This window comes from Salmo salar, chromosome ssa03 (genome assembly GCF_905237065.1).
Source record: "Salmo salar chromosome ssa03, Ssal_v3.1, whole genome shotgun sequence".
Classification (NCBI taxonomy): domain Eukaryota; kingdom Metazoa; phylum Chordata; class Actinopteri; order Salmoniformes; family Salmonidae; genus Salmo; species Salmo salar.
The window spans coordinates 79,486,717-79,499,661 of record NC_059444.1 but is presented as its reverse complement, the minus strand read 5'-3'; the positions used below and the strand labels follow the sequence as shown (position 1 = coordinate 79,499,661).

At 42.9% G+C, this 12,945-nt stretch overlaps 2 protein-coding genes across 6 annotated transcripts in view; one reads left to right on the top strand and one right to left on the bottom strand.

The window, feature by feature from the left end:
- Positions 1-3,870, bottom strand: part of LOC106601832 (serine/threonine-protein kinase LMTK2) — a 72,572-nt gene extending 68,702 nt beyond the window's left edge. For both annotated transcript variants that reach the window (XM_045715546.1, XM_045715545.1), the window contains exon 1: positions 3,357-3,870. In XM_045715546.1, the coding sequence (XP_045571502.1) occupies positions 3,357-3,456 (100 nt within the window). In that variant the 5' untranslated portion in view covers positions 3,457-3,870. The remainder of the gene's footprint in view (positions 1-3,356) is intronic.
- On the top strand, positions 2,793-9,452 carry LOC106601789 (parvalbumin beta). Of its 4 annotated transcripts, none has more exons than XM_045715550.1 (6): positions 2,793-2,946; positions 5,430-5,577; positions 6,084-6,156; positions 7,003-7,135; positions 8,731-8,846; positions 9,163-9,452. In XM_045715550.1, exons 3-6 carry the CDS (start codon positions 6,096-6,098, stop codon positions 9,183-9,185), a joined length of 333 nt encoding a protein of 110 aa, XP_045571506.1. In that variant the 5' UTR covers positions 2,793-2,946; positions 5,430-5,577; positions 6,084-6,095; the 3' UTR covers positions 9,186-9,452. The 4 variants fall into 4 exon arrangements, with proteins under 4 accessions (XP_045571506.1, XP_045571505.1, XP_014049627.2 ...); XM_045715549.1 differs by having other exon boundaries at positions 2,797-2,946; positions 6,070-6,156; XM_014194152.2 differs by lacking the exon at positions 2,793-2,946 and adding an exon at positions 3,984-4,166 and having other exon boundaries at positions 6,070-6,156; positions 8,731-8,840.
- The last annotated feature ends 3,493 nt before the right edge of the window (positions 9,453-12,945 follow it).

The following is a 12,945-nucleotide window of genomic DNA, read 5'->3' as shown; positions in this document are numbered from 1 at the left end:
CTAAGACCGCACTCAATGAGCTGTATTCCGCCAAAAGCAAACAGGAAAACACTCATCCAGAGTGTTTTCCTGTTTGCAAAAATTTGCTAAAATTTTATCAGGAAGCACCAGTGACTCGGTCAATAAAAAAAACGATCAGATGAAGCAGATGCTAAGCTACAGGACTGTTTTGCTAGCACAGACTGGAATATGTTCTGGGATACCTCCGATGGCATTGATGAGTACACCACAGCAGTCACTGGCTTAATAAGTGCATCGATGACGTCGTCCCCACAGTGACCGCACGTACATACCCCAACCAGAAGCCATGAATTACAGGCAACATCAGCACTGAGCTAAAGGGTAGAGCTGCCGCTTTCAAGAAGCAGGACTCTAACCCGGACGATTATAAGAAATCCCACTATCACCTCAGACGAACCATCAAACAGGCAAAGTGTCAATACATGACTAAGATCGAATCACACTACACCAGCGCCGAAGGTTCATCGGATGTGACAAGGCTTGCAAACCATTACAGACTACAAAAGGGAAGCACAGCCGAGAGCTGCCCAGTGACACGAGCATACCAGACAAGCTAAACTGGTGTGATCACAATCTGCACAGCCAATGTGAGTAAGACCTTTAAACAGGTTAACATTCACAAGGCCGCAGGGCCAGACGGATTACCAGGATATGTACTGCGAGCATGCAGTGACCAATTAGCAAGTGTCTTCACTGATATTTTCAACCTGTCCGAGTCTGTAATACCAACATGTTTTAAGCAGGCCACCATAGTCCCTGTGCACAAAAACACTTAGGTAACCTACCTAAATGACTACTGACCCGTAGCACTCATGTCAGTAGCCATGAAGTACTTTGAAAGGCTGGTCATGGCTCACAACAACACCATTATCCCTAGACCCACTCCAATTTCCATACCGCCCTAACAGATCCACAGATGACGCAATCTCTGTTGCACTCCACACAGCGCTCTCCCACCTGGACAAAAGGAACACCTATGTGAGAATTCTATTAATTGACTACAGCTCAGCGTTCCAACACCATAGTGCCCTCAAAGCTCATCAATAAGTTAAGGACAAAACACCTCCCTCTGCAACTGGATCGTGGACTTCCTGACGGGCCACCCCCAGGTGGTAAGGGTAGGTAACAACGTCCGCCACGCTGATCCTTAACACAGGTACCCCTAAAGTGGTGCATGCTCAGTCCCCTCCTGTACTCCCTGTTCACTCATGACTGCACGGCCAGGCACGACTCCAACACCATCGTTAAGTTTGACGCTGAGCGGTAGGCCTGATCACCGACAACGACGAGACAGCCAATAGGGAGGAGATCAGAGACCTGGCCATGTGGTGCCAGGACAACAACCTCTCCTTCAAAGTGTACTCAGTGCATGTGACTACCCAAATTTAATTTGGGGAGTTTCTCCCATTCTTCGCTGCAGATCCTATCAAGCTCTGTCAGCTTGAATGGGGAGCGTTGCTGCACAGCTATTTTCTGGTCTCTCCAGAGATATTGGGTTCAAGTCCGGGCTCTGGCTGGGCCACTCAAGCAGATTCAGAGACTTGTCCCGAATCCACTCCTGCGTTGTCTTTGCTGTGTGCTTAGGGTCGTTGTCCTGTTGGAAGGTGAACGTTCGCCCCAGTCTGAGGTCCTGAGCGCTCTGGAGCAGGTTTTCATCAAGGATCTCTGTACTTTTCTCCGTTCATCTTTGCCTCGATCCTGACTCCCAGTCCCTTCCACTGAAAAACATCCCCACACTATGATGTTGCCATCACCATGTTTCACCGTAGGGATGGTGCCAGGTTTCCTCCAGACGTGATGCTTGGCATTCAGGCCAAAGAGTTCAATCTTGATTTCATCAGACCAGAGAATCTTGTTTCTCATGGTCTGAAAGTTCTTCAGGTGCCTTTTGGCAAAGTCCAAGTGGGATGTTTTGTGCCTTTTACTGTGGCTGCCGTCTGGCCACTCTACTATAATGGCCCGATTGGTGGTGCTGCAGAGATAGGAGAACCTTCCAGAAGGACAACCATCTCCACAGAGGAACTCTGGAGCTCTTTCAGAGTGACCATAGGGTTCTTGGTCAACTCCCTGAGCAAGGCCCTTCTCCCCCAATTGCTCAGTTTGGCCAGGCAGCCAGCTCCGGGAAGAGTCTTGATGGTTCCAAACTTTTTCCATTTAAGAATGGAGACCACTGTTCTTGGGGACCTTCAATGCTGCAGACATTTTTTGGTACCATTACCCAGATCTGTGCCTCAACACAATCCTGTCGCGGAGCTCTATGGACAATTTCTTCAACCTCGTGGCTTGGTTTTTGCTGACATGCACTGTCAACTGTGGGACCTTATAGACAGGTGTGTGCCTTTCAAAATCATGTCCAATCAATTGGATTTACCACAGATGGACTCCAATCAAGCTGTAGAAACATCTCATGAATGATCAATGGAAAAAGGATGCATCGGAGTTCAATTTTGAGTCTCATAGTAAAGGCTCTGAATACTTATGTAAATAACGTACTTGTTTTGAATGTATTATAAATTTGCAACCATTCCTAAAAAAACGGTTTTTGCTTTGTCATTATGGGGTATTGTGTGTAGATTGTTGTGGAAAAACATTTAATACATTAGAATACAGCTGTAATGTAACAACATAAGGAATAAGTCAAGGGGTCTGAATACTTTCCCGAATGCACTGTATTTCTTTGATGATGCTAGTTTGGTTCATCAGACATAACTTTAAATGTTGTTCCAGTTAAACTTCAGATGTTATGGTTGTCAACACACATTGACATTACGTGAATCACTTCATCAGAACCAGTGTTACTGTTGTCAAATTATCAAAGCAAGGAGTGAACTGTTGAAGGCAAATAGTGTTATAAACTGATACTACTACTAAGCACAACTGCACTGGATAAAACTAAGTGTTGTAAATGGACTGGCCAGGTGTATGGTGAGTACTGAGTTTACTACCCTTAAAATCTAGCAAGTCAGTTAAAATAGCTCATCTACATTGCATTGACATACTAACGTTAGCTCAACGCGTCTGAAATCTATAACAAGCAACAAAATACCCCCTTCGTGTCGCTCTTCCCTCAGCGGTTGCTGTCTGGCTGTGTTGAACGTTAGTTAGCATTGGCAAGCTAACTAGCTAGTAATCTAAATAGCTGCCTATCTTCCTGGCGCTAGCTTGTTGAGTGTGTCGCTAGCGCGATATGGCTTACTAGTTAACTACCTTGTTACACTATTCCTCTTACTAATTAACTAACTAACATAATGGCATTGGCCTGAAACTAATTGGAAATAACTGGTGGTAACAGTTCATTCAGTGACATGGTAAACAAAATATATTTAGAGTCTTACCTGTTGTGTCAGAATACGGAAGCGGAGCACCTTCGGCCAGAAATAACGCCGACAGAAAAATCCCAGTCGCCGGCAACACAAATCCATGACGGTTCCCCATCCTTTTTAGCTTAGCTAGCTAACTAGCTAATGAGAATTCAAAATCGTCAAATTGTAACTAAATACTAAATAAAATGTCAATTTCATTGATAAGTAAAATATATAGCTATATCGACAGGCTACATGAAAATGCCCGCACCGCAAACATTGTATTATGGCTAAACGCGTTAGCTAGCGTCAATAGCAACGACAAGCTAACAGGAGCTATCAATGCCTCAAACAATGCCGTTTCATTATCCATGAAACATAGAAACGGTCTATTACCTTTCTAGAACAATAATATTTAGATAAATACGCTTTGCCGGCAGTGTTCTACATTTATTCACACGCAATATTTTATCAATAGTCCAAACTGTCAGGCACCACCTCTCCTCAGAGGCGCCATGTTCCTACAACGTCATAGCATGGGGGCGTGCATATTGAGACATATACAACAGCGAATCACAACCCATTAATCTGTATTAATGTACCGATATGACCAATCACTCTCCTTCTTCGAATTCTCTGTCCACATCCATTGCTTTGTGTCAAACGTAAAGCTAGATGCGTTTTTAGTCCAGTCACTTGACATGTGAGGTATGCAAGCAATGTTCCAGTGCTTTATGAAAGATGAACTACTCTACCTGCCTGATTCAATGGACTTGTAGGCTATGCATCCAGTGTTTCCCCTATAATTGTTTTTTCTTAGGGGGGTGCAAATGTCTTGGAAAGGTATGCCTATCATATCAAATTTTATTGGTCACATGCGCCGAATACAACAGGTGTAGACTTTAGAGTGAAACGCTTACTTATGAGCCTATACCCGACAATGCAGATTTAAAAAGTAAGAACAACATTTGCTAAATAAAAAAGTAGATAGTAACACAATAAAAACAATAACGAGGGTATATACAAGGAGTGCCTCTACCGAGTCAATGTGCAGGGGTACAAGGTAATTGAGGTAACACAGTATGTACTGGTTGGTAGCAAGTGATAAAAGTGACTAGGCAATCAGGATATATAACAGCATAGCAGCAGTGTGTGTGAAAGTGTGCCTATGTGTGAGTGCATGTCATCATTATGCATGTGTGTGTTGGAGTGTCAGTGTAGTATGTGTGAGAGTGTGCATAGAACCAGTGCAAATAAACTGCAATAATTAATAAAGGGGGTCAATACCAACAATGTTAACTGAAACCAGTTGACATGAGATAAGATGGTACATAAGCCACGATATAGCTAAGTAGACCTATAGGCCTACATTATGTTTTCACATCAATTTGTTTTGCATCTATGTCAAATATGGCAGGGGGAGCCAGGTAAGGAGTTGGACACATCCTTCATACCCAAGCAAAGGGATAACATTGATTACTTTTGACTGAACCTTAGAAACTCTGCTTCTATAGCCTATAGTAAGAGGGTGTGATGGGAGTTTTAAAACCTGTTATTAATGACACATCCTGTGTTGACAGTATTCAGTGTACACATTGGTTTATGGACTGTACACATTAAGTATTTGAAGACCCTAATTGTACTGCTGTGTTTTCATTCCATGTCATGTTTGTTACTTTACGCTCACTCAGATGTATCATTTGTGGTTATTAATAATCCATACAAAATGCATAACATGGAGTAGATGTTGACTCTGAAGAGGACTGTACTCTGCAGAGTCACCCAGGTTCTGTCCATTCACATCTATAGAAAATGTGAAATTCTGACTGGGACTTTTATCTCCCCAAAGAGCCAAATATATCCTAGCATCTTTGCTCATCATTGTGGATCATAGTCAACCCTTAATATTTCTACATGGAAAACCCCCATTATGCAATAATGGACTATGGGATAGTTTGGCATTGTTTATTCCTATCGAGCCAATTAACAGGCTGGGTTGTAAGCTCTACCCCCTGCAAGTTAGTTGACAATAGTTGTGAAAAATGTTCTGCTCTGATTAGCTAATGAAGGGGGAGGAGGAGTTCCAATTGCGATGTTATCTCCTAGGGTTTGAGGACAGAGAAACGTCATGTTTGCTTTCTGGATCACAAAGCTGCAGGAGGAGAGTGGTGTTGGGTAATAGGCAAAAATCGAGAGAGGCAGAGATCTGCACATCACTGGCTTACAGAGCGGACACCACCTCACCCAGATAACGGTTAGTACCAGCCAGGCTTTAGAGATATATTATGCCTTGATCTTTCCTTTTTTTTGCAGTTCTGTAGGGATTGATGTATCTTTCTGTGTATTCATGAGTGTTTTTGTGCATCTCAGGGTTTTTAAAGGTGATCAAATGTAATTTCGTCTAATGCAACAAAAAATAGGACATGTGCAGACGCAGACCTCTCAAGGTCTCGCTTGGAGACAAAAAATGTCCCTTAAAGTTGCATCGTCAAGACTTTGGACAAATTTATAATTGTTTTGCAAAATGTATTTAGTGTTTTATTCATAGAGCCACAGCTTGAAAAGTCAAGCAATTGTCATTGAATAAATTCCATAGAAACAGTAGCTATATAGTACCTCGAAGCTAAAGGAGGATAGGCTGATGAGGGATTTGTCTGATGCTTTAAAAAAAAACACCCTGTCTGTTTGTGTCAGGAAAACACACTGTGCCACTTTCATTTATTGTGCTGTGTTTCCCTCTTGTAAGCACGTGTCCCTCAGGCACAGAGAACCATGGCGTTTACAGGGTTGCTGAGAGAGGAGGACATCAGGGCTGCTGTCAAGGCTTGTCAAGGTGAGTCAAACACGTGAACACACCATTACACACACACACACACACACACACGCCCAAGAGTCCCACTCCCAAGGGCGGTCCTATATTGGGGGAAGGTTGGAGGGTGGATCCAGGTAACCAGGCAGCCAGGGGGCTGGGGAGCAGCAGAGCAGTTACCACCCAGATACCAGTGTTTATGCTGAGCATTGAAGAGAAGGCTAAATCAAGCCAGTCAAGCAGGCTTCATTTGCAGCCCACCAGCATTTAATTATTTAGCTACACATTACATCTGCTTCAGAGGGCAGACTAAAGCACACCATCCAGAATACATCCACATGTAAATGCTTGTGTACTCACGTTTCAGTATATCTTCAGCATAACTGTTTGTGGTGTATAATATATGATTCAAAACAGACTTGATCCATCATTCTCTTTCTCTGTTCTTTATGAGTCATTTGGTTTTCATAATGACCTGAGTGACCCTCTGTAACTGCATAAACTGTGAATAAAAATGTCTTGATTTAAACATTTGATCTATAGCATAATGTCACACATTCACATTAGAATGGGTTCCCTGAGGTCTTCTGTGAATCTGTGTGTTTAGATTGTATAATAATGTCCTTAACTAGCGTATTATTGTCAGGGCTCAGTGGCATTAAAATGCTAGAGGGTTTGTGATTGTGAATGTCTGTAGTAGTCATATTAAAGTAATTTGAGCGCATGAGAGAATGTTACATCTCTCTATTCATCCCCCTCTCCATTCTCTCTCCTTGTCATGCTGTCGGATCTCTCTTTCCTCACACTCTTTCACTTCCTCTCAACATCTCTCCACATTTCTCTTGATCGCTTCCCCCATCTCTCCATTAGCTCCAAGCACATTCAACTTCAAGTTGTTCTTTGCACAAGTGGGACTGACCGGCAAGCCAGAGGCAGAGGGCCAACGAGTGTTCAGAGTCCTGGACCAAGACCAGAGTGGATACATAGAGGAGGAGGAGCTGAAGTATGATATGAGTTGGGGAGGGTGGCTGTGTGTGGAGGGAGGGAGGTAGGGAGGGAGGGTGTGTGTGTGGAGGGGGGGGGGGTGCACATGAAGGGGTTGGTCCTGGGAAATGTTCCATATGCACAAAAAGCTTATTTAGCTACAATTTTGTGGACCCATTTCTTTACATCCCTGTCAGTGAGCATTTCTTATTTGCCAAGATAATCCATCCACCTGACAGGTGTGGCATATCAAGAAGCTGATTAAACAGCATTATCATTAGACAGTTGCACCTTGTGCTGGGGACAATAAAAGGCCACTCTAAAATGTGCAGTTTTTCCACACAACACAATGCCACAGATGTCTCAGGTTTTGAGGGAGATTGCAATTGGCCTGGTGACTGCAGGAATGTCCACAAGAGTTGTTGCCAGATAATTGAATGTTCCTTTATCTACCATAAGCCACTTCCAATGTCGTTTTAGAACATTTGGCAGTATGTCCAACCGGCCTCACAACAGCAGACCACGTGTAACCACGCCAGCCCAGGACCTCCACATCCAGCTTCTTCACCTGCGGGATTGTCTGAGAACAACCACCTAGACAGCTGATGAAACTGTGGGTTTGCACAACTGAAGAATTTCTGCAAAACCTGTCAGAAACCGTCTCAGGGAGGCTCATGACTGCAGGTTGTCGTCAAAACCGACTTCAGTGGGCAAATGCTCATCTTCTATGGCCACTGGCATGCTGGAGAAGTGTGCTCTTCACCGATGAATCCCGGTTTTAACTGTACCAGGCAGATGGTAGACAGCGTGTATGGCGTCATGTTGGCAAGCGGTTTGCTGATGATAACACAATTGCATTTTATCGATGGCAATTTGAATGCACAGAGATACTGTGACGAGATCCTGAGGCCCATTGTCGTGCCATTCATCCGCCGCCATCACGTCATGTTTCAGCATGATAATGCATTGCTCCATGTCGCAAGGATCTGTACAAAATTCCTGGAAGCTGAAAATGTCCCAGTTCTTCAATGGCCTACATACTCACCAGATATGTCACCCATTGAGCATGTTTGGGATGCTTTGGATCGACATGTACGACATTGTGTTCCAGTTCCCACCAATATCCAGCAACTTCGCACAGCCATTGAAAAGAAGTGGGACAATATTTCACAGGCTACAATCAACAGCCTGATCAACTCTATGTGAAGGAGATGTGTCGCGCTGCATGAGGCAAATGGTGGTCACACCAGATACTGACTGATTTTCTGATCCACACCCCTACCTTTATTTTTTAAGATATCTGTAACTAACAGATGCATATCTGTATTCCCAGTCATGTGAAATACATAGTTTAGGGCTTAATGAATTAATTTCAGTTTACTGATTTCCTTATATGAACTGTAACTCAGTAAGATCTTTGAAATTGTTGCATGTTGCGTTTATATTTTTGTTCAGTGTAGTTGTGTGTGTGTGTTTGTCATGCTCATAGAAAGAGCCTGATGTATTCAAGCTGAAGTAAACTATACATTACATATCAATACAATGAAGCAGCATTGACACATGAGATGTACATGTAGTTCTTCACTCCTCTCTCCTCTGTTTGTCTATCCCCAGATTATTCCTGCAGAACTTCTCCTCAGGGGCCAGGGAGCTGACTGATGCTGAGACCAGAACTCTCCTAGCGGCAGGAGACAGAGATGGGGATGGCAAGATAGGGATGGAAGGTACAGGTACACTCACATCAGCACTACACACACCTGACAGGAGAGCAACAGAGGGACTGTCCAATGCTGACACGAAATAGCATCTTGATAATAGTTTCATCTTCATCAGTTTTATATCATTATATTTGATATTATTCCAGATGATAGGGGATATTGCATCTGAAGGAAGGAAGGAATGCTGCAAAGGCATAGTGGAAGAAACAGTAAATAAATGCAAGCTTTTTCAACGTATGTAATATTCACTGTGACTTGGCTGTGAGGTCACACGTCAGGTGATCACTATATCTCATTGTCATCGCTCTGTTTCTCTGTTCTCTTGCAGAGTTCTGCGCTTTGCTGAAATGAAGCTTTCACTCCTCATCAGGGCTGTCTCTTTTTTTCTTTCTTTCTTTTGGTACTTTTTACAACGTCTGGAACCCAAAACGCCCAGCTTCAGCAAGTCTGGAGGGAAATGCCCACCTCAGCGACTCGATTTACATGCCTGCTGGTCCTCTCTCCGGTTGATGGTGCATCCTGGCACATAAGTTCATGGCCGTGGATATTAGGTGTATAAGTCAGTGTCAGTTTATCCATTGGGTAACTGGTATGGTTTAATAAAGGATTTAAAATGTAGATATGTCCGTGTGTCTTACTACAGTCCCGAAGGTTATGTTGGCGTTTCAGTGCGTATTTGGTTCTAAGCTATTAGCCTGATTACCCCAGTGTATTTTAATTGTGTGTTCTGCATGGGCCTACAAGAGACAACGCAGCTCTAAATGTGATGATATAAGCAAAGTGCCCACAGCCTGAGCAGGCTGCATTTCCGACGCAGTATAAAGCAAGCGAGAGGCTGCGTGCCTACAGTTCAGCACGCAACCATGGACAAGACCCGGAGCCCGGACGATGCCAACTACAGTACATCACAAAGTGACGGTAACCTCTTGAGTAGATGACGACGAGAGAGATCATTCATCAAGACAATGAAATGAGTAGCCTATTGTAAGCATCGATTAAATCCATATTAATTTACTTATACTGTACTGACAGCGATACATCAGTCTGCAATGAGGCCAGACAGGTTAAATATGGTTAGATGTTTAAATATGGTTAGATGTGGGCAAAACAAAATATAACGGAAAAATTATAACTCATTCAGTGTTGTGTTCCCCTTACGGCGTGTCCATATCAGGACTAACACCGCCTTCTGCTGGATATCATTCAAATTAATACTTTTCAGACCTAAACATACCTATTTCGATATATGAGTTAACATCTGCCTTTGCCCATGAAGAATCATGTGAATACAATATAACATTGTATTATCTATTTTAAACGAAAAAGCCGAGAGCATTCATTTTGATATATGCATACAATTACGCGTAATGTTTGGGTAGGCTATAGCCTATAGGCTACACTTATAGTCTACATAAAATCATTTGAGTAGGCTGTAGCCTATTGCAGTGTTCCCCAACTGGCATCCCGCGGGCGAAATCTGTTCCAAAGTATTCCCACACATAATAGAGAGATATACAGTAACAGTCAAAAGTTTGGACACACCTACTCATTCAAGGGTTTTTATTTTTGCTATTTTGTACATCGTAGAATAATAGTGAAGACATCAAAACTATGAAATAACACATATGGAATCATGTAGTAACCAAAAAAGTGTTAAACAAATCAAAATATATTTTAGATTTTAGATTCTTCAAAGTAGCCACCCTTTGCCTTGATCTATGCTTTGCACACTCTTGGCATTCTCTCAACCAGCTTCACCTGGAATTATTTTCCAACAATCTTGAAGGAGTTCCCACATATGCTGGGCACTTGTTGGCTGCTTTTCCTTCACTCTGCAGTCCAACTCATCCCAAACCATCTAAATTGGGTTGAGGTTGGGTGATTGTGGAGGCCAGGTCATCTGATGCAGCACTCCATCATTCTCATTCTTGGTAAAATAGCCCTTACACAGCCTGGAGGTGTGTTGTGTCATTGTCCTGTTGAAAAACAACTGATAGTCCCACTAAGCCCAAACCAGATGGGATGGCGTATCACTGCAGAATGCTATGGTAGCCATGCTGGTTAAGTGTGCCTTCAATTCTAAATAAATCACCATCAGTGTCACCAGCAAAGCACCCCCACACCATCACACCTCCTCCTCCATGTTTCACAGTGGGAACCACACATGTGGAGATAATCCGTTCACCTCCTCTGTGTCACAAAGACATGGCGGTTGGAACCAAAAATCTCAAATTTGGACTCATCAGACCAAAGGACAGATTTCCACGTTAGTTGACAACTCAACCAAATGTAAATCAAAACTAGCCGTTTAACTGATGTCTGTGTCCTGTGGGATGGCTCTGCATGGCATCCCAGTTTCGTAAATAGTTGATCGAAGGCTTTTCTTTCCCAGGCGGTAAAAGGTGATGGAGGACACTCAGGTCGAATTCCATTCATACCCTCTCCATCCGTCTTCGCCTCCCAACTGACTGACTGACGGATACTCTATATCCAACACCACACAGGTGACATGCTATTCCCGTTAGTGCAGTGTTGCATTGAGAAAGGAAGGCGTTCTTTCTACCATTCCATCCAGGTGTAAACACAATGTCATGGTGAAGTTGTTTGAGAGCTAATAAACTTCCCGGAAGCCTAGTTCACACACATGGGCGTAAAGGTTGCCGGCATTATTTAAACTCATTGCCTATAAAGAAGAAGGATCAGGTGGTAAGAGTCTTCATTTTAAAAACGTATTTACTGAATCTGTGGACAGTTAACCCACATGGAATTGTTAACTGTCCTCTATGCAGGGGTGTCGCAGAAGGGTCAGAATGCGTATTACAGTGACTATATCAAAAGATGTTGTGCGTAATATGTCTAGCTGTGTTTGTGTCAATTAATAAATCAATTAGCTCAATCACGAAAAAGCATGAAGTCATGAAGAGCTGAAGTGTTCCTTTCCACCATGGGTCTACCCTTAGCAACATATCTTAATAGGCTATCATGATATTGACATTCTACCCTGGAAACAAAAACCTAATATTTTGTGACTTTATGAGCTTAAAATATTTTTCCATTGTATCAATAGAATTGATATCCCCAAACAACTGATTTTCTTTTATCTGCCCAGATGCGTGAATAGTTGGTCAATGAAGTCACTCCCTAGCCTACTTTGGTTTCAAGGCGGCTATGACCCTGCCACGTCTTTAGGCCCTCACACACATGGCCCTAACTCAGAGCCCCTGAACAACCTAATTTGTTACGTTACATTTTTTTTGTTGCAAAACCGATGCTGATATAGTAACTGGGACTCAAACTCCTATACGTGGTGTGGGTCACCGCACCGTGTCACGGAAATGTAAAACAGAAGGAAAGGGGTTAGGGTCAGCCATCTCGAGTTATCCACTGATTTTCACTCACCTTCACGCAGCGCAAAGGTGAGTAGGATGTGCGCTCTCCGTCGATCTTCAGTGCGCAAAGGGATCTCAGATGGTGGCATTGAATTGGAATACTTCAGAATAGTGAATATGGAACCAAAATCTTACATGGAGCAACTGACCTCTCAGTAATAATGGATTAAAAACATTTTAGGGACAATTTTCAGCAGAGGCAAACTTGATAATTTATGGACAGCAGTTGTGAAGGTGGATAACAATTGGAGCTTCTTACCAACCGTTATAATCATTAGTCACTGATTTGTTCTCCTCTTTATTTTATTGTATTTATTTGCAAAACAATAAGATTATGATCATTAGAAGACAAAAGAAAAGTACATGTGCAGCGTGTATGGAGAGGTAAAAAAACTCAACGGAGCTTGTAAAGCACCTCCTTTCAAATAGAGAAAAATAAAGAGGAATGGAATAACTAATAGTTTTATTTTTCCAAATGCCAGAAGTTATGCAAAAGAGAGAATCACCAAAGCTATGCCTCGAAAAGTTGCGTTTCCTGAGATGGAGGTCATTGTCTAGCTGCCTCTGATAGGCAGTGGTCCCGTGTGGCTCAGTTGGTAGAGCATGGTGTTTGCAACGCCAGGGTTGTGGGTTCGATTCCCACGTGGGACCAGTACGGCGAAGAAGAAAAAAAAAATTAAGAGATGTATCCATTCACTACTGTAAGTCCCTCTGGATAAGAA